Source organism: Myotis yumanensis, unplaced genomic scaffold, assembly GCF_028538775.1.
Source record: "Myotis yumanensis isolate MYYU_CA2020_CCGP unplaced genomic scaffold, mMyoYum1.0.hap1 SCAF_2, whole genome shotgun sequence".
Lineage (NCBI taxonomy): Eukaryota > Metazoa > Chordata > Mammalia > Chiroptera > Vespertilionidae > Myotis > Myotis yumanensis.
Genome location: NW_027223753.1, coordinates 186,963,780 through 186,984,312, shown reverse-complemented (window position 1 = coordinate 186,984,312; position 20,533 = coordinate 186,963,780). Strand labels below are relative to the sequence as shown.

At 36.7% G+C, this 20,533-nt stretch overlaps 1 protein-coding gene across 5 annotated transcripts in view; it reads left to right on the top strand.

Moving 5' to 3' along the window:
• MYNN (myoneurin) overlaps positions 1-20,533 on the top strand; it is a 38,411-nt gene that overhangs the window by 594 nt on the left and 17,284 nt on the right. Inside the window, exons 2-9 of one of the 5 annotated variants that reach the window (XR_011470333.1) lie at positions 838-1,138; positions 6,452-7,245; positions 7,994-8,153; positions 9,933-10,111; positions 10,962-11,045; positions 12,075-12,161; positions 14,006-14,331; positions 15,938-16,668. Coding sequence is in view for 3 of the 5 variants with exons in the window: in XM_070406829.1 (XP_070262930.1) it covers positions 873-1,138; positions 6,452-7,245; positions 7,994-8,153; positions 9,933-10,111; positions 10,962-11,045; positions 12,075-12,161; positions 14,006-14,268 (1,833 nt within the window). In the remaining 2 variants the exon portion in view is untranslated. Of the gene's footprint in view, positions 1-837; positions 1,139-2,633; positions 2,781-6,451; positions 7,246-7,993; positions 8,154-9,932; positions 10,112-10,961; positions 11,046-12,074; positions 12,162-14,005; positions 15,615-15,937; positions 16,669-20,533 lie in introns of those variants that run through there. The other 4 variants (XM_070406832.1, XR_011470334.1, XM_070406829.1 and 1 more) reach the window with 4 other exon arrangements.

Below are 20,533 nucleotides of genomic sequence, written 5' to 3'. Positions count from 1 at the left end.
GCAGGGGGCGTGGCCTGTCCCCGGATCGGGACCGAACCTTTGACAACTCTCGGTCGCGCGCCTTCTCCGCCCCCGGGGCACCCGGCTCGCGTCTCGGAGCCGCAGTGTGCACCGCGGAGGCTAACGGGCTTCGGGGTGTGGGAGCAGTTACAAGGGACTCCTACCGGTCTTTTCCGCTTCTGTCCCAAGGAATCAGGTCTCACTCGTTAGTTGTTTTTTGTTTTTTTCTTAACATAGGTCCGCCTCCCGAGCTTAAAAGTTTGAAGGTTACGCTGGTGCAAAGGCGAGAAGTTGTTTGTTTGTTTTTAAATATATTTTATTGATTTTTTTACAGAGAGGAAGGGAGAGGGATAGAGAGTTAGAAACATCGATGAGAGAGAAAAAAAATCGATCAGCCGCCTCCTGCACACTCCCCATTGGGGATGTGCCCGCAACCAAGGTACATGCTCTTGTCCGGACTCGAACCCCGGACCCTTGAGTCTGCAGGCCGACGCTCTATCCACTGAGCCAAACCGGAAGGCGAGAAGTTTTGTGGTGCTGCTTCTTCAGCTCCAGGGAGCCTTTTCCAACCGTTGTCATTTATTGACGTGTTCAAAGGACGGTGTTAGCTGGCCAAGGTGGAACAGAGATGGAAAGGACTCACCCCTGAGCATTTTGACCGTATCTGTTTGATAAGAATTTTCTGGTTGGGGGCGGGTGCATGGAGGATAAAATGAGAACCGACTTTATTCCTGTTCATGTTAGGTCCTACGTCCCTTCTCCCCTTACCAATTGCTTGGGTGACACGTTTGAGGAAAACTTAGGATTACTGACTTGCCATTTCTTTTTGTCTTTTAGAACAAGGGTAAATAAAGTTCCACTCTGATCTCAAAATGCAGTATTCGCACCACTGTGAGCACCTTTTGGAGAGGCTGAACAAACAGCGGGAAGCAGGCTTCCTCTGTGACTGCACCGTCGTGATTGGGGAATTCCAGTTTAAAGCTCACAGGAATGTGCTGGCCTCCTTCAGTGAGTATTTCGGTGCCATCTACAGAAGCACTTCCGACAACAACGTCTTTCTGGATCAGAGTCAGGTGAAGGCAGATGGATTTAAGAAACTGTTGGAGTTTATATACACAGGAACTTTAAACCTTGACAGGTAAAGTACACATTGCTTTTTTTCTTCACTTATAAAAGCTAATGGGTAGTCTTAGGAACAAAAGTATATTTGTATTTGTTACATTCAGTCCCTGAACTTCGGAGTCTTCAAATATTGATGTGCACAATGTTGTTGTTTTCTGTTTGTTTTTTAAAGAAGTCAGTGGCACTGATTTTGATGAACAGACCACATTTTTTTAAGCACAGATGTGAATGTGATTAAAAGCCTTGTTTCTGACATATTTGATTTACCTACTGAAACAAAGCTGGTGATTTTGGTTATGTAGATTTGAAGATTAAACACAGTGAATTCCAAGTGAATTCTAGTTTCCCCCTGCTGTTTGGTCTTTATGTTCCTCTGGTCTTCTCTCCCCCTCACTTTCCCCTGCCTCTTACGTTGTTTGAGGTGAAGGAGTATAGATTGGAGAAAGAAGGAAGAACCTCTGTGTTCATTTAATAGTTGCTCCCATTTCCAGCTGTAAATAGCAGTGTGCAGGATCTCTTCCTGATCTTGATTCAGGAAAATAACTTCAGTGGCAGTGAGCCCTGTTATCTTTGTAAAGTTATCAATACTAATGTTTCAGTTAGGTCCAAGTGCTCCAGTGGTTCTCTGATATGCTTAATGCTGTCACTGCACCAACAGGAGAAAGGTACTGAGGACTTAACGAAGGCACTGTGTGTCTCCGATAGGTAATGATCTGCACAATTAGCTTAATATCAGTTAGTTTGTGGGGGAAAAGGTGGAGCGGATTTAAAGAAGGAGAATCCAGATTACTCTTGTCTTTCCTCCATCTCTTACATAGAAAGATTATGGGCTTTAGAATTAGATCTTGCCTGTCAGTCACTATGTCTCTTTGAGCAAGATGCAACCTGTCTGGGCCTCAGTTTTCCCATCTCTAAAAATGAGAATGGTAGTAATTACCTTGATATTACTGTGAAGATTAAGGATTTACTTGAAGGCCTATCTCCCAGTGAACATTAGTTTCCTTGGTTTTCTCTTCTCTACCTTCCTCTCCCACTTTAATTCTACATTTCTTGGAGAAAAATTACAAGAAAAAATGGAACACCTGAAATTCTGCCACCTATTGATAACCATTAACATTTTGAAAAATATTTTTTCTTTTCCAGATGATTTTGTAGATATAAGCACATGCACATTAAACAAAATTCTTCCCTCTCTTTTATATTGCACCTTATCATGGCAATGCATCTCTTTAAAAAGCTAGAACCATGGTGTTCGTTAATACTTTTGAAAAAGAAACATTCATGCCGTTTTGGAATTATTTTTTAAATGGTGTATTCATTGAGTCAGTTCCGTATGAGTTGAATAAAGGAACAGCTGTATAATACATTAATCTGATGATAAATTATTTAAATTTATTGAGTAGTTGACTATAGAAGTGCCTCTGATTAAAAATTCAGAATATTTAATATAAAATAACCTCAAAACCAGTGCATTTTGGTTGCTCTTCAATTTAGTGTTTTCCCTTTCTCAGTGAACTTTGCCAGGAAAATATCGAGTTGGTCTGAACACACTGAAGAGCATCTGACTTTGCCCTTTCATAAACAAAAGCCAGATGTTCGGTCAATCTTTTTGGTGCATATCTTTCCCGAGGAGCTAATTGTTTGCGCCCAGCCATAATGTAAGAGACGACTTTACCAAAAATAGAAAGTCTGTGTAACTTAGTGATTAAAAAAAACAGAATAAATAGCACTGACCAGTGTGGATCTGTTGGTTGGAGCATCAGCCTATACGCCAAGAGGTGGCAGGTTCAAGTACTGGTCAGGGCACATACCCAGGTTTCGGGAGTCGACTGATGTCTGTCTGTCTGTCTGTCTGTCTCTCTTCCTCTCTCTCTTCGCCTCTCCCCCTCTCTCCCTCCCTCTCCCCTCCCTCCTTTAAATTAAGATCTAGAATGCTAGTTATTAATTTAAAAAATAAATTAAGAAAGAAAATAACATTAAACACAAAGAAAGAGAAAACAGAGTAGCAGAGAATTAAGTGAACTCAGGAGCCAGATTACCTTGGTCAAATTTTAGTTCTAACACTTATCTTGGAAAAATTATTTAATTTCCTTGGACCTTTGACCCTTCATTTGAATGTAAAATGGATATTATAATAGACTAGAGGACCAGTGCACGAATTCATGCACAGGTGGGACCCTCTTGGTGGCCTGCAGGGATCAGGCCGAAATCTGCAGTCCCACGCCATCTGCAGTTCCTACCTGCAATTCCTACCTGCAGCTCCCGCTCATCCCGGCCCCACTGTGCCTGCCACAGGCTCAGCGCTTGCCAGCCATGAGCCCTGCATCTGGTGCCCTCCCAAGGGGAGTGGCCTGCAGGATTGGGCTGAAACCGGTTCTCCGACACCCCCCAAGGGGTCCTTGATTGCAAGAGGGCGCAGGCCAGGCTGAGAGACCCCACTGGTGCACGATTGGGCCCGGGAGGGACTGTGGGAGGGCTCCAGGGTGTGTCTGGCCTAATCAGCCAGACCCCAGCAGCAATCTAACCTGCCAGTTGGAGCATCTGCCCCCTGGTGGTTAGTGTACATCATAGTGACTGGTATACCAGTTGACTGTCTGCCCCTGGTGGTCAGTGCACGTGAACCGTTGAGCAACCTTAGCATATCATTAGCATATAACACTTTGATTGGTTGTTCGTTCCTTCTGCAGTTTGGTCTATTTGCATATTACCCTTTTACTATATAGGATTTCATAGGCATATCCTGAGGATTAAATGAATTATTCATATAAAGCATTTAGCCAGATACCTGCTATATGTAATTAAATGACTTTCAATGACAGTTCAAAAGGTGAAAGCAGATTTTCAAGCACTGTAACTTCATGCTTGGAAACAAAAGCATATCAATTATTGACATAAAAACTGTTGATTGGTTCTCTTAACTGTAATGAGATTATAGACTACCTATGAAATAGATACATAATTTGTATGAATTAAGTTTTAATGAGTGACACAATGCTAGTTCATATTGGTCTTAAAGATTACCTGACCTTGTTATCTGTTTGATGCTTCATTTTATGGAGCACTAAACATAATTATAATATGAGACCAAAGTATAAAAAATGATAAAGTAAATTTGGCTTTCATTCTAATGGTGTCTCCCATTTATTGTAATTTAATAATAGATTATGTACCAAAATCAGTAAAAATACTTAAGGAGAAACATAATGTTTTTAGAAAATGAAAATACTATATACATGGAAAAAACATTTTCTATAAAAGACAATGATTATATTTATATCTGGGGCATTTGTGCTTTATCATTGCAAATAGAGTATTAACTTGACTCCAAAGATTATTGATTTTATATATATATATGTGTGTGTGTGTGTGTGTATGTGTGTGTGTGTGATATATATATATATATTCCAAAATTATAGCCAAGGGCCATAAGAAAAGACTAAGCTTTCTTATTTAGGGGAAAGACTTAATATGCAAACAGATTATGTTCCAAAAGTGTATTTGTAATATGTTTAGGAACTTGGGATGGATTTTCTTAGAGAATAAAATGTTCCTTAAACTGTTGACTAGGTTTCCAAACTAGCCTATAAATCTAATTTATAATTAGCTGAAAATGAATATGTGTATAATAAAAGACAATTTTAAAAGCTATTGCAGTGCTAAATTTAAAGAGGAAACATAGAGGTGGCACTTGAAGGGCAAAGCATGTTTAATTAGATTATGAGAAAATGGATAGAGATTTGTAGATACTGTAGTATGTATGTATACTTTCAGTGAACTGAGAAAGGTGTATTAATAGTGCTATATTTATATTATTAGCTATAACTAAAACCCTTTTCTGGCTCACACATAATAAATAGGAAAAAGTTATTTTTTCTTGTATAATTAAATAATATTTGGGGAAAATGGCAAGTAGAAAGGTTACTTGAAGGACGTGTGTGTGTGTGTGTGTGTGTGTCCATGTCCTCAAATAATTTTTAGTGTTAGTACCAACTCAACTCTGATTTTACAGCTGAGAAAATTGAGGCACCCAAAGATACTAACTTATCGTAATTAATTCAGCTAGTCATTTCAGAGCCAGTGCTAGAGTAATCAGACCTTTCACTACGTTGTAAACTTCTGGAGGGCAGGGACTATTTCTTTATATCCCTCTTAGTACCACACATGGTGGTGCTGAGTAAAAATTGACTGGAATGATGAACAAGGTGACTTAAGTTTTTCTAGATAATTCTAATATGACAAACTTGCTAGCTAACTTGGGTTGATCTCTCTCTCTCTCTCACACACACACACACACACACACACAAGTAGACAGTTTACAAGGGGAGCACATTCTAAAATGTGTTTACCCAAGTGTGATGGATGGACCAGCAGCATTGGCATCACCAGAGAGTGTGTTGGAAATGCAGACACTCATGCTCTGGCCAGTTAGTTCAGTGGTTAGAGCATCAGCTTACTTACCAAAGGGCCGTGGGTTCAATTTCCAGTCAAGGATGCGTGCTACCTTGGTTGCAGGTTTGATCCTCTGCTCCGCTGTGTTCGGGAGACAACCAATCAATGTGTCTCTCTTAAAAAAAAAAAAAAAAAAAGGAAATGCAGACACTCAGGCCCCACCACAGACATACTGAATCTGAATGATCCCTTGGTGGTTCACATGCATAGGAAAATTTGAAAAGCACCATTAAAGTCCCTCACAGAAGGAGGAGTGCAGAGGAAGATTAATAGAAAACAATTTTTTAAAGACTCTTCCTATTTTCAATCCAGGGAAGTTGGTTGCTATCTGAAAAGGGCTCAGGATGAATGAGAGGAGGAAGTTACCAACAGCTACTTTTATGTTCCAGGTGTTTTTTAAAATAGGTAGAAATTTTGCCCTTGCCGATGTGACTCAGTTGGTTGATTGTCATCCTATGCACCGAAGTCATGGTTTGATTCCAAGGTTGCAGGCTCCATCCCCACTAAGGGGTGTGCAGGAGGCAGCCAATTGATGTTTCTTTAGCTCCCTCTCCCTTCTCTCTTTCTAAAATCAATGAAAACATTTCTAAAACAGGTAGACATTTTATTTTTCTGCAGCGGTACATACATAGCTATGAATAACCATTATTTTTCATCTTTTTCAGTTCTGTAAAGCTGGATATTTTTGCCTAAACATTACTCTGAGTGAATGAATGTATTTTGTAGATTCATTCTTAGTTATGCCTTTCTCATATTCTGCTTCATTAGGTCATTAAAAGACATTGAAATATATGCACAACTCTGTTTCAAAAACAGTTTTTCTTTTAAAAAAAGTTTTTCTTTGATCAGAATGTTGTCATTTAGCCTTGTTTCCTTACAGTTGGAATGTTAAAGAAATTCATCAGGCTGCTGACTATCTCAAAGTGGAAGAGGTGGTCACTAAATGTAAAATAAAGATGGAAGATTTTGCTTTTATTGCTAATCCCTCTTCTACAGAGATATCTAGTATTACTGGAAACATTGAATTGAATCAACAGACTTGTCTTCTTACTCTACGAGATTATAACAGTCGGGAGAAATCAGAAGTGTCTACAGATTTAGTGCAGGCAAATCCTAAACAAGGGCCTTTAGCAAAGAAGTCATCTCAAACTAAAAAGAAGAAGAAGGCCTTCAACTCCCAGAAAACAGGGCAGAGTAAAACAGTGCAATATCCCAGCAGCATTTTAGAGAATACATCTGTTGAATTATTCCTAGATGCAAATAAACTGTCCACACCTGTAATTGAACAGGTTGCACAGAGAAATGATAATTCAGAACTTGAGTTGACATCAGTTGTGGAAAATACTTTTCCAGCCCAAGATATTGTGCAAACTGTTACAGTGAAACGGAAACGTGGGAAATCACAGCCAAACTGTGCTCTGAAAGAACACTCTATGTCCAATATAGCCAGTGTCAAGAACTCTTATGAGCTGGAGAGCTCTGGGGAAGAGCTGGATCAGAGGTATTCCAAGGCCAAGCCAATGTGTAACACATGTGGGAAAGTGTTTTCAGAAGCCAGCAGCTTGAGAAGGCACATGAGAATACATAAAGGAGTCAAACCTTATGTTTGCCACTTGTGTGGAAAGGCATTTACCCAGTGTAACCAGCTGAAAACACATGTAAGAACTCATACAGGTAAGAATGATTTATGGGAGATATAATTGTTTGTATACTCTAACTGAAATAAAACTTTTAAAAGAGAAGGTATTAATATACAGTGTTGACTATTTGTGATTAAAATTTGATATGTACTTGTATTCAATTCATAAAAGTATTTAGGATGTTAAAGTGTTGAAAATTTCTTTGTAATTGTGAGCAAGTATTTAATGGCTATTTATTTTATTGTAACTGATACTCTAGTCTTAATACATGAGCTCTTTATACTATTTTCCCTCAGAGTTAAAATAAGCATAAATTTGGGTTTAGCTTACTAGGTATTAACACGAAGATTTTAAAACTGATAAAGAGAAAAAAGTAATTACAACTCAGGCCAATTCTCAGATTTTGCTAACACATCTCACCACCTGCTTCCTAGACTTTGTCAACTTCTGAACGTTTATTAGCATTACACAATATTTCTTCCTCAGCATCTACATTTTCCTTTATTGGTACGCTTAGATTTGTAGTTTTTGAGATGCAATGTATATTTCTCTCATTGATCACCTTTCACTATTATGAATTAAGAAACACTAATCTCTTTTAACTCTACAGTTGATTTTAAGAAATCTGGGAGAAGAGATCCTATTTGCTTTTTTACTTCTACCAATTTAACATTTTCTGAATACTGAAACTAGTTCTTTTGGACCCTTGAAAGTTTATGATTTAAGCAACTAAAACAGAGTATTTCTTTCTAAATATAGATATTATTTATTTCTTCTTTTAGGTGAGAAGCCATACAAATGTGAATTGTGTGATAAAGGATTTGCTCAGAAATGCCAGCTAGTCTTCCATAGTCGCATGCATCATGGTGAGGAAAAACCCTATAAATGTGATGTATGCAATTTACAATTTGCAACTTCTAGCAATCTCAAGATTCATGCAAGGTAAAAAACAAAACCAAAAAACGTTTGATCTTTGAGTCTGTCATTCACCATAGTCTTATGAATTGACTGCTGTATTAGAAGTCATACAGTTAACTTCTAAATGTGGCTCCGCCATACAGTATCCTTAGCACAGTTAAGGAACCACAAGGAAACTGGTGACTGGAGGGAAATAAGATCAGAATGGCATTAAGGTGTCCAGACGGTGTACAGTTTTATAGGCCATTATAAAGCTTTTATTCTTGAGATTGAGAAGTAAATGATGTGATGTTGCTTATTGTTTAAGAGGATCATTCTGGCTGCCATATTTGGAAAAGATTATAGGATTGCAAGAGTAGAAGCAAATTTACCAGTTAGGAAGCTCTAGGTAAAACGCAAGTGAGAACGATGCTGGTCAGCTAGAGGTAGCAGTGGTCAGATTCTGGATATATTTATAAATGTGAGACAAACAGAATTTGCTGCAGATTGGATGTGGGGCATGAAAGGAAGGAAGGAAAGTTGGGAGGAGAGGAGAGAAGAAGGAAGAAAGATCAAAGATGATGTTGACGTTTTGAGCCTGACCACCTGAAAAGATGGAATTCCCATTAACTGAGATAGAGAAAATTTGTGGATAGAGGATGTTAAGCAGGAGTACAGGAGTTGTTAGAGTAGAAGTCTGAACATGTTAAATTTTAGATGGCTATTAGACATCTGAATGGAGCTATACAATACAGTTGGTTATCTGGAATTCACGGTTTGATCTAAAGATATAAATTTGAGAGTCATCAACATATAAATAGTATTTAAAGCCATAACACTGGATGAAGTCACCAAGAGAATGAATGTGGATAGAAAAGGGATCAAAGGACTGACGTTGTGAGACACACTAAGAGTTCTGGAAGATGGACAAGAACTAGCAAAGGCGACTAGGAGGGACCAGCCAATATAAGAGAAAAACCAGAAGAGTGGGTTGCCCCAGAATCCAGGTGAAGAAAATTATTCCAGAGGGGAGTGATTTCTTTGTCATATTGTGATGATAGGGAGATGAAGACAGAAATGACTTGAACTTAGGAAAGTGAGAGGTCAGCAGTCAGTGCTTCTGACGAAAGTAATGTGTTAGTAGAGGCTAGTAGAGAAGAGATCAGTAGGGAAGAAATGAAAGAACAGTTGGAGACTCAAGTTTTTGATACGTGGGAGAGAAGTGGAGGAGCAAGTAAGGTCAAGGGTCTTTTTTAAGATGGGAGACATCAGTATATTTATATGCTACAGTCCGATGGGGTAGGAAAAATGGATGATGTAACATGAAGGAAAATGCAGGGGGATAGTATCTTAACTATACAAATGCGTGTAGTTGGATTCAGATGAACTGTCACCTTCAGAGTTAACAAGAAGGAAAGCAAACTATAGGCACAGATCTCTGTAGGTAGAGAGATGTGATAGTGGAAATTTTATGATTGCTTAAATTTTTCTTGGTGGAATAGAAAGCAAAGAAATCAGCTAAGGGTGAGGATGGTGAGGAGGTGCTGAAGGTTTGAGGAAAGAGTTTTGAAGAGTGAGTGAATGGACAAGGAAAAATAATTGCCTGCAGAATTAGGGGCTCACTTGACAACCATGTAAAGATTATGGCAAAACTTGTTGACCTGTTTCAGAACTGATATTTTGATAACAACCAAACCATTGAACCTATTGATTTAAAGTTCATGTAATTGGTCTGTTAAGATGAAATGAACTAAAATACTATATGAAAAATGCTCCACATTGTTTTACTTATTAGCATATAACTTTATATTTATTTACTAATAGGAAGCATAGTGGAGAGAAGCCATATGTCTGTGATAGGTGTGGACAGAGATTTGCCCAAGCGAGCACATTGACCTATCATGTTCGTAGGCATACTGGAGAAAAGCCTTATGTGTGTGATACTTGTGGGAAGGCATTTGCTGTCTCTAGTTCTCTTATCACTCATTCTCGAAAACATACAGGTAAGAATTTGATGTGGAGAGCCTGTTTAAAATAATGAAAGTTGTAAATAAAAGAAAAGGGGAAGCTGAGCCTTTACTGAAAGTAGATTAGTTATATATCTGTTGTGTTTGTGCTTTTTATGCTTATGATTTTTAGATAACTATTAGATATAAAAACACTTATTTTCTAGAATAATAAATGGTGACATCTTTATCATATAACATATACATTAAAATCATAAAATTTTGACAGTATATAAACTTGAATATTTTGTGACCTTAGAAAAACTCCTTAGCCTCTTGAAGTTTCATTTCCCTTGGATAAACCTATAGAGTGAAATTAGGGGGTAGTGGTGGGTTTGGGTAGAACATTGATTTTATAACTACTTAGGACTTTTCTTATACAGACATTCTAATATTTGCAAATTAAACAGATACTTTAAATGTGAAGTATCAGTTTTGAAACAAATCTTATTCAAAGGTTTTCATTTTTATAGGCTGTATTTTTAACAGATTTTTTCTAAATTTTATTCCTCTTTAATAATATAGTACATAGCAAGAATTGAAATATGGATTGATGAATTGACATGTTTTTAATCATATCAAAATCTAATTTCTTGCCTGATTCTAGCTCCTAGAAGGATATTTGCAGAAATAAAGTTTTATTAGATCAAAAGCATCAGGTTACATGAACAGTATAACATAATTACTAATATTCATTTCAGTTGGATCACAGTGAAAATACCTCTAAAATACATTATAAAGAGGTTTTAATTTTAATATTTTAAAACAGCTTACTTTAGATTATTGTAATTAATATATATTATATTGGTATAGTACACCACTTCGCTATCTTTTATTTTCCATCTAGGTGAAAAACCATACATATGTGGTATTTGTGGGAAAAGTTTTATTTCCTCAGGAGAGCTCAACAAACACTTTCGATCCCATACAGGTCTGTGTTTAGGGAGAATGTATTATTTTTTGTTCTCTCTAATTTCTTTTTATGTAAACCTTGACTTTTAAGCCATTGTGGACTATATAATATATAGTTGTACTTTTCAGTAATATTTTAATGCATAAATATCACCTTTTCATTGGCTTACTTTTTTAGTTGTTTGGAGTGTGAAATAAATTTGGTTGAGAATTGTGTAGATTTTCTAAGAGGTATGCCAGATAATAGTTTTTTAAGTGATTTGGATTTAATTGCACAGATATACCAATAAATGAAAAGGAATCAATAATAGATAACATTTTCTTATTAAACATTGTTCAGCAAGTTTTAGGAATAAATTTTAATATTGGAATGTTTATTGTAAAAGGTAGTAAGTTGTTATTGTAAGTTGTATGAAGAAAATATTAAATGTAAAAAAAGTATTAAAGGAAAAGGCCACTTTGAAAATGTGCTTTTCTGACTTTTTCTTTTTAAAAATTACCCCTCATAATTTCTGTTTAGAATAGTGTGAACACTTAGGAAACATTTAATAAATTTGTTGTCAACTTAAAGCATCAGACAGTTCTTATTCCAAGAGAATTACAATTTTATAGCATTTTATTCTGTCAGGTTTTTTAAAGGATTTTCTAATTTGTAAAGGATTTTCTAATTTGAGAACAGAAACAATAATTATGCTTCCCCCCCACACACACTCTATCTCTTAGCCAAGGTCTGGTATTTAATTGCACTCACTAAATGTCTGATAGAAATAAAAGAGTAAGTTTTTTGTTTTTGTTTTAGTTTAAAATTTCTGTTAATGAAAATGCTCAGTTTTCCCTAAAATGGGGAAAACTTTACATAAAGTAAAGGCATGCCTATGTGTATAGAAGTTTTTATTTCACTATATTAGAACCAGGTGATTAAAATGGTAATTTGAAACTAAATTTAAACAGTGTAGTAATGTTTGCCTTGTTTTCATGAGCATTAATATTTTTGTCTTAGCTTAGCTTCTAAAATATTGAGGTTTTAAGCTTTTAACTTATTTTTCAGGAGAAAGACCGTTTATCTGCGAATTATGTGGAAATTCTTACACGGATATTAAAAATTTAAAGAAGCACAAAACAAAAGTTCATTCTGGTAAAGGCTCATGTTTTAAAAATTTGGTGCTTTCTCATATTGATTATAACAATTTAGATTTTTTAAAACTAGATACATATGAGGAAAGTAGCTTTATAATTTGTACATAAGTTCACTCTGAATTTCTTTTCATATTGATCTTGTAATAAATAATATTTAACTATTTTCTCTATTCAAAAATCTGATTTATGAACAGTTTCAAAAAGAAGGCATATATAAGTAAATGATGTATCACTATTCCGTTTACTAGAGTCTGGGTTGGCTAGAGTTTACTGTAGTTATATGAAGAGAGGGCCATCATGAACACAAATCCAGATATATATATGTATATGGAAATAAGGAAATGGAAAGCCCCAGACTACTATAATATATAAAAATAAGAGAGCCAGAGTACAACATTTTAAACGTATTGCTTAAAATGAATTCCTTGAAAAAGTTTCACTGTGCTTACCATTTTCTTCTGTTGTGATTAGAAACAAAACAAAACACCAGGCTTCTTCGGTGTATAGAAATGCTAGTGAGTCTTTGATAGGAAACATAAACATAAGGATTTAATTAGTAACATCTGAAGACTGCATTGAGCCATTAATTCCACAAAAATTTATTAAGTACTTCTAACATACACATAACTTCAGGATATATGAAGTTGAACAAGGTGTAGTCTAATCTTCAAAGAACTTGCAACCTGGTATGGGAGACCAGAAATCTAAATAAATATGATTGCAAGACAATATGTAGGCTATAATAGAGACACTAAGTGCTGAAGAAGAGATTAATTACTTCTGAGGTATTGGAAAGACCTAATCCTGGGGAACTTGCAGGACAGAGAAGAGTTAAGAGGATGGAAATGGGAAAGGAAGCGTTCATTCCAGGCAACATTGTGGAGAGAAACACTGGGACAGGAAAGTGGAAGCTATATTCTTGGTTGAACTGAAGAGTAGTCTGTAAGAACTGAGTTACTGAGTTACATTTTTATACAAGCAAATGCACAGTTTTGTCTAATAATAATAGTGAGATTGTAATCATGTCAATATTATGTGTATAGCTCTATTAGGTACTTTAGTCTAGTTGAGGATTCAAAGCATACCTAAGTTGAGTATTACATAGTGATAAGAGAAACTAGAGGCCTGGGCCCTCAGCCTGGCCTGCGCCCTTGCCCTTTAGCAGTCCGGAGCCCTTGGGGGATGTCCAACTGGGGGATGTTCAGCTTGTGGCTGAGCAGCACTTCCCCTGTGGGATCAAACTGACCACCAGGGGGCAGCTCCTGCGTTGAGCTTCTGCCCCGCCCCCTTGTTCTGCTGTTCATTCCATTTGCATATTACCCTTTTATTATAAAGGATAGCATGTCACAAGGCATTATATGAAACACAAATGAGTGGTAAAATAGATTAGAAGCAACTCATCCAGGACTAGAATAATTAAGTCCATTTTTATTAATTTTTTTAAAAAAATGTATTTCTTTATTGATTTTAGAGAGGAAGGAATAGAAACATCAACGATGAGAGAGAATCATTGATCAGCTGCCTCCTGCATGCCCCCCACTGGGGATCGAGCCCTCAACCCCAGCATGTGCCCTTGCCGGAATAGAACCCGGACCTTTCACTCTGCAGGCCTATGCTCTATCCACTGAGCCAAACCGGCTAGGGCAATTAAGTTCATTTTTATTGTGGAGTTGTTGTTTGAACCTAGTCTCAAAGCCCATGTTGAACTTGTATAGATAATGAGGGCTATTCAACAAAAGAGAAGTAGCCTGAGTAAAGATGTGGTGGTTGGAAGTTCTGGGAATGGTAAGGGTTTTGTTTTGTCTTTAAAGATAGTATAATTTTTTTCCTCTTGCATTTCAGGGGCAGATAAAATTCTAGATACTAGTATAGAGGATCATCCCTTAAGTGAACAAGATTCCATACAAAAAAGCCCTTTATCAGAAACTTTGGATGTGAAACCTTCTGATATGACTTTGCCACTAGCCCTTCCACTTGGGACTGAGGACCACCACATGCTTCTGCCTGTCACAGATAATCAGTCTCTGACATCAGACACATTGTTGAGGTCAACTGTGAATGGGTATTCAGAACCACAATTGATTTTTTTACAACAGTTATACTGACTTTGTGAGGATTATGGAATTACTAAAACATCTCTGGTAGTAAACATAAACATCTCTGGTAAGGTGCGTATATTCATCTTAAATTATCATTCATTTGAGTTGTGGCCATTATTCATTCACTGAAGTAAAGGCACCTGATGCTATATCTCATAACTGCAATGCTTGTTTTGAGTTTTGGCTTTTATGTCAGTAGCACTATTTTGGGTGGTTAAGTTTCCTTATCTTTTAGAGCTGCCTAAATTCCATTTTTACTTTGCATTTTAGACTTGCCTTTCATTTATTGAAGTGGAATCTGTCAGTTTATATGATTCAGTTTTGACCTGTGGGACTTAAAATTTTTCTTCCCCTCAAAATTAAAGTAAAATCCATGATGGTATCAGCACAAGAGTATTGCTGTTACTAAGCTCCATAGGCCAATACATAAATTATGAGGGAAAAAATAAAATTTCATATTTCTGCCTAAGAAAATTTAGATACTGAATAAGAATTGTGCTATATCTCTATTAATATATTCCATTGGAGATAACTTTTTTAATGAAAAGAAAAATATTTCTCTTAAAAGCTGGAAAAACTGTATATAAATTCTTGTTTATTTTAGAACTCAGTATTCTGGAGAAAACCAATGGTCAGTACCTTTGATTTGAGTTAACTGACATTATATTGTCAAAATAAATTTAAATAGCTATTTGGTATTTTTACTTTGTTACAAGACAGTTTCAAAATTTTATTCAGGTTATGTTTTAATAGGTTTCTAGATTATTGAAGATGAGGAAAATATACTGAGTTTTTAAATTTTTGAATAAGTTTCTCTTATACCTGTTGTGCACTTTTAAAATAGAAAATTCTAAAGAGAATTTTCTAAATATAAACTTAATGCATACTATAAATCACTTGGTTTCTGAATTTGATACATTATATTACATAGATTTAAGAAATTTAACTTCAGTTATAAGTACTAGTAAACACTTGAATTATCAGAAAGCCGGTTTATTAAACATTTTATATTTGAGTGTTCTATAAGTTTTGAGTTTGAAAATTTTATAAGAAACCACAACATTTGGTGGTGGTTTGTAGCTTCACAGTCACCCTTTTCCTTCCTAATGAATATAGAAAATCAGTATTATTCTGATATCTGCTACCACTCTTCCCCATTCTACTTTTCCCACACACTAGTATTGATTTATTTTACTGCCTGATCTTTGAACATTATCAGTTTCAGAGTCAGTTCCTATACCGCTCATCGAACACACCTTGGTGACATTATATTTTATTTCTGCCATACATTAGTTGTGGCTTGTTTTGGTTTTAAACTACATCTATAATAAAGTTAATGTGTTTTCTATTGGTATTGATTTCTTTGATTGTATTTTCTCTGGGGTCTTGGCCATAGGAACCAACTAGAGTACATAATAAAACTACTTAATTCTTGTGAACTGTAAAAATCGTCACCATTTCACAGCACACTCAGCATTTTTACAGTAAATTACCACCAATAAGATTGACTTAACTGAATTGAGTTTGAAATATGCCTTATATTTCCATCAAACATAGTATTTAATTATTTAAGAAATCTAGCTATGCATGTGTATTGACTTAATATACTGGGCTCAAATACAATTTATAGAGTTATAAAATGTTCAACTAATCTATTCTGGCTTAAATTCAATAGGAATTTATTGGAATGTGAAGATTTTAAAGAAAATTAAAAGACTCAGCCTCTTTAAGAAGTCTGCTGAAATGGAGAGGTTATATTTAATTCATCTCTTCATTAATTCAAGCATCTAATGAACAAAGTTTCTTTTTAAAAACACTACAATGATGTCATAATTCTAGGAGGGCGGTAGTTACCAAATTTCCTCTAATGTGATCATTAGCACTTTGCCTTTGCATAGATTAGCCTTCAGATTTATTATTTTTAGTATTACTGGATTGGAATTGTTATAGTTGATTTACTGTGCTTTTTTCTAAATCACATTATCTGCTTTTTAAAATAATTTTATTTTAAATTGGATTGGCTTGATGCTCTTCCAGAATGACAGGTAAAGAAAGATTGAAAACTGTCTTGTCATTCTTCTCATAATGCCATCCTATTCTTTATCATAATATACATATATTTTAGTTGTATTTGCTATCATTCTGATAATCAAATGTGTCATTTTAGTTAAGTTCATCTTTAAATATGTCTACATAATGCATTGTTTTGAGAAAAATCTGTTCTTCATTATTTATTATTACTAAGTTTTTTAAAAAGTGTTTAGGATGCTGAAGATCTTACTGGGAAACATTTTTTAAGTTTTGTTTTGTTTGTATGAGACTTTTCCTACTGTATTGTTAGAAGGTAGACTTTTTAAACAGAAACCATAGATTATATAAAGGACTTTTTGCTGTTTTTAAATGATACTTGTTTTATGTTTAATTTCATAGGAGGATTTTGATAGACAAATTATAGAAAATTGTTTTATTTTTTTTCAAAAAGGGTTCTATCAGTTCTAATGCAATGATAGTTTACCACTTTTCTATATGTTTTAATTCTACAGAAATTGTGCAAATGAGTAGTTGAAATGTGCTCATATAAAGACAGTATACATGTATTCATGTTTTTAAATATCCAAAAATAATAGCTCTAACATTTGATGCATACAATAAACATTTATAGAATAATGATAGCCAAGTCCCATCGCACCCCACCTTACTCCTACTGAATCAAACAATATTTGGAACATATCTGTGCTGGCAAAGCCTCACGATTTATCTTAATCTATACTACACATTAAGAACTATTATCCTAAATATTTTTAATGTCCATCCTTTTGGAAGCATTTATTAATGAAGCTCTTCATATAACTTTCCATCTTTTACTCAGAGATTTTGAGTCTGTAGAACTTAGCTAGAAATACCACCAAGTAAAAAGAAATTATATTTTAATGCAATACCTGTAAATTCTATATTTTTACTCATTTATGAACTATATTGACATTTACTTATTGTAGTATTAATTTCTTTTTTAAAAATATTTTTGTATATTTCAGAGAGGAAGGGAGAAGGAGAGAAAGAGAAACATCAGTGATGAGAATCATCAATCGATTGCCCCCTGCACACTCCCCTCACCCCCCACCGGGGATTGAACCCAAAGCCTGGACATGTGGCCCGACTGGGAATCAAACTGTGACCATAGGTTGATGCTCAACCATTGAGCCACACTGGCCGGGTGGAGCATTAATTTCTTGAGACAATAACATAGTTTACTCTTCTGTCTCTGCAGTCCCTGCCCCCTTTCATTCAAGAGAGATTTGGTATATTTAGGAACTAAATAATTATATAAATTATCATACAGAAATGGGGATATTCAATTTCAAGAAGAATGGACTAAAACACCATGGTTGTGAACAGATATTTGGATTAAAATATTTGGCTAGTATTTCAAATGCTGGAAAATGAATGAAATTGTTACCAGTGGGGAGAGTTCCTCATCCCCACCTGTTGCTCATGGGAATGGAATTCTTGTGATACCCTAAGAAAAAGAATTTTCTGAGACTCACATGGGAGGATGAAATATTGTAGAAAGCTTTATTTCTGTGGAATTACACCCCTGAGTTTCTAAGGTCCCATTTCTCTATGTCCCTTCAAGGAAGAAGTATAGCTGTGGCTTCAGTAGGGCTAACATGAAAGCCAGTATCCAGAGTCTCTGTTCCATATTAGGGCATCATCCAATCTTGCATCAGACTAGTTTAGTTTGTATTCCCAGCTGCAGTCTATCAGTCTATTTTATGTGGGGTCAGCATGGCCATGGGCCATGTGTCTATGGAGGGAATACAGGCAGGTGCAAAACCAAAGGAACCAGAGAGCCAAGAGCCACAAGTCAAGAGAGTCACAGGACTGAACTCCTTTGGGGGTTTATGTATCCCCCAAATTTCCATGGGTGCAGTTGGCTCCACCACTTATAGCCAATGATTTCTGTTCCTAGATTTGATTGACAAGTATCTTCCCTTGGTCACCCCAACTTCACTGCATATGTGTCCATCCTCCCTTTTGTCTATTCCCTTCCCCCAGTAACATGCAGGGGATGGGCCTGTGGTTCCCTGTAGAGTGTGAAATTGTAGTTTCCTGGTGAAGCTACCCAGGTGACATGCCTATAATATCTGACCTCCCTTTTCTGTTCTTTTTCTATTAATTAGCTAATTACAATGATATCAAAATCATAAAGCTACAAAGATAAATAAGATAAATTCCACCCTTAAGTTTACAGTCAAATGGGAAAGACAAGCCTGAGTATAACTAGCAATAAAATAAGTCAGAATGTGGGGTACTGCAGGGGAGGAAGGCGAGAAAGGAAATGTTGAGCAGTCAGGGAGTTGAATGGACAAAAAAAGGGCTGTTGCTCCCCTAGTTCTGAAAACAAGAGATGGCTGATGGGAGCCCTTTGCACACAGCTGACTGAGATAGGCTGACTGAAATGGGAATGAGATAGAAGTTCCACATGTCCAGTTCTATATCTATACCATCTTTTTTGTTGTTAATCCTCATCTAGGATATTTTTTTCCTTTGATATTCAGAGACAATGGAAGGGAGGGGGATAGACAGAAACATTGATTGGTTGCCTCCCGCATGCACCCCAACCGAGGCCCAGGATCCAGTCTGCAACCAAAGTCCATGCCCTTAACTGGAATCAAACCCAAGACCCTTCAGTCTGCAGACCAGTCCTCTAACCACTGAGCGAAACCGGGTAGGCTTAGCTGTACCTATACCATTTTACTTGCAAAGTCTTCTATCCTTAGCCTATGCAGAAGGAATGGAATTGGGTAGCCTGGCTCATAACCCACGTTCTCACGAAAACCGCAGTTGACTGCTGAAGGGCAGGGGCTAGACAGCCACATTTGTAACACAAGATTCCATACCAAGACTACAGCTGCCTGAATACCTTACCAGTGGGAAACAGTTCTTAGGCCAGACTGAGCTAGTTAGGTTCTTTTTAAAAATATATGTTTTTATTGATTTTAGAGGGAGAAGGGAGAGGGATAGACAGAAATATTGATGAGAAAGACACATTGGTTGGTTGCCTCCTGTGTGTTCTTCCGCCCTCTCCCCCGACACAGCGAGGATCAAGCCTACAACCCAGGCATGTTCCCTGACTGGGAATCAAACTGGAGGACCTCTTGGTTCATGGGTCGGTGCTCAACCACTGAGTAACACCAGCCGGGCTACTTAGGTTCAATATATTTTTATTGATTTCAGAGGAAGGGCAAGGGAGAGAGGTAGAAATGATGATGATGATGATGATGTCTCAATGATGAGACAGAATCATTGATTGGCTGCCTCCTGCACGTCCCCTACTGGGGATCGAGCCCTAAACCCAGGCATATGTGCTGACTGGGGATTGAACTGTGACCTGGTTCATAGGCCAATGCTCAACCATTGGCTGGGCAGGCTAGTTAGGTTCTTTCTCATAAATTTGAACTATGAAATTCTGAGACCATTACGTATACATATAAATAAAAGATCATTTATAACTGGCCCGTGGTGAAGCAAGCCAAAAGAAACTGAAGAAGCAGAAAAAGCTGATTTGTAGAGCAAAATCAAGGGGATGAAATAGGTTTGCAGAACCAACTGAGGCCTGTGAGAGAGGAGTGGCCCGGGTTTCTAGCTTTTCAGGTCCATTCCTGGGACACAACCATGCTTCATTTCCTTATCTTTGGATTCCAGTGAGTTTTGCCTGATACATCCTTATAGTAAATCCCCTTGTTCTTTTATTTTAAAGTTTTAAGTACTTTTTTTTTTTATTTCAGAGAGAGGGAAAGAGAGAGAAACATCAATGATAGAGAAGCATTGATCGGCTGCCTCCTGCATGCTTCCTACTGGGGATCGAGCCTACAACCTGGGCATGTGCCGTGACGGAATAGAACCATGTGACCTCATGGTTCATAGGTTGATGTGGAACCAATGAGCTGCCCCAGTCGGGCATAATTCCGCTTTTTCTTAAAAAGGCTTGAGTCAGTTTCTGTTCCTTGCAGTTAGCTTAAGACACCTAAGTTTTGATCCTTAGTGACTGGGGTGGTGATGCCAAGAACATAAATGAAAGAGAAAACTCTTATTGTGGATTTACTGAATTTGACTGGAGGTGAGATATCCACGGGAAACCAGCAGTAGTTGGGAATGGGGCCTGAAACCCAGTAGAGGTGAAACTAGAGAGACAGATCTTGCAGCATACGACTAATTATTGTGATAGAGGTGATTAAGGCAGCCTTAGGAGTTGGTACAGAAGAACAAA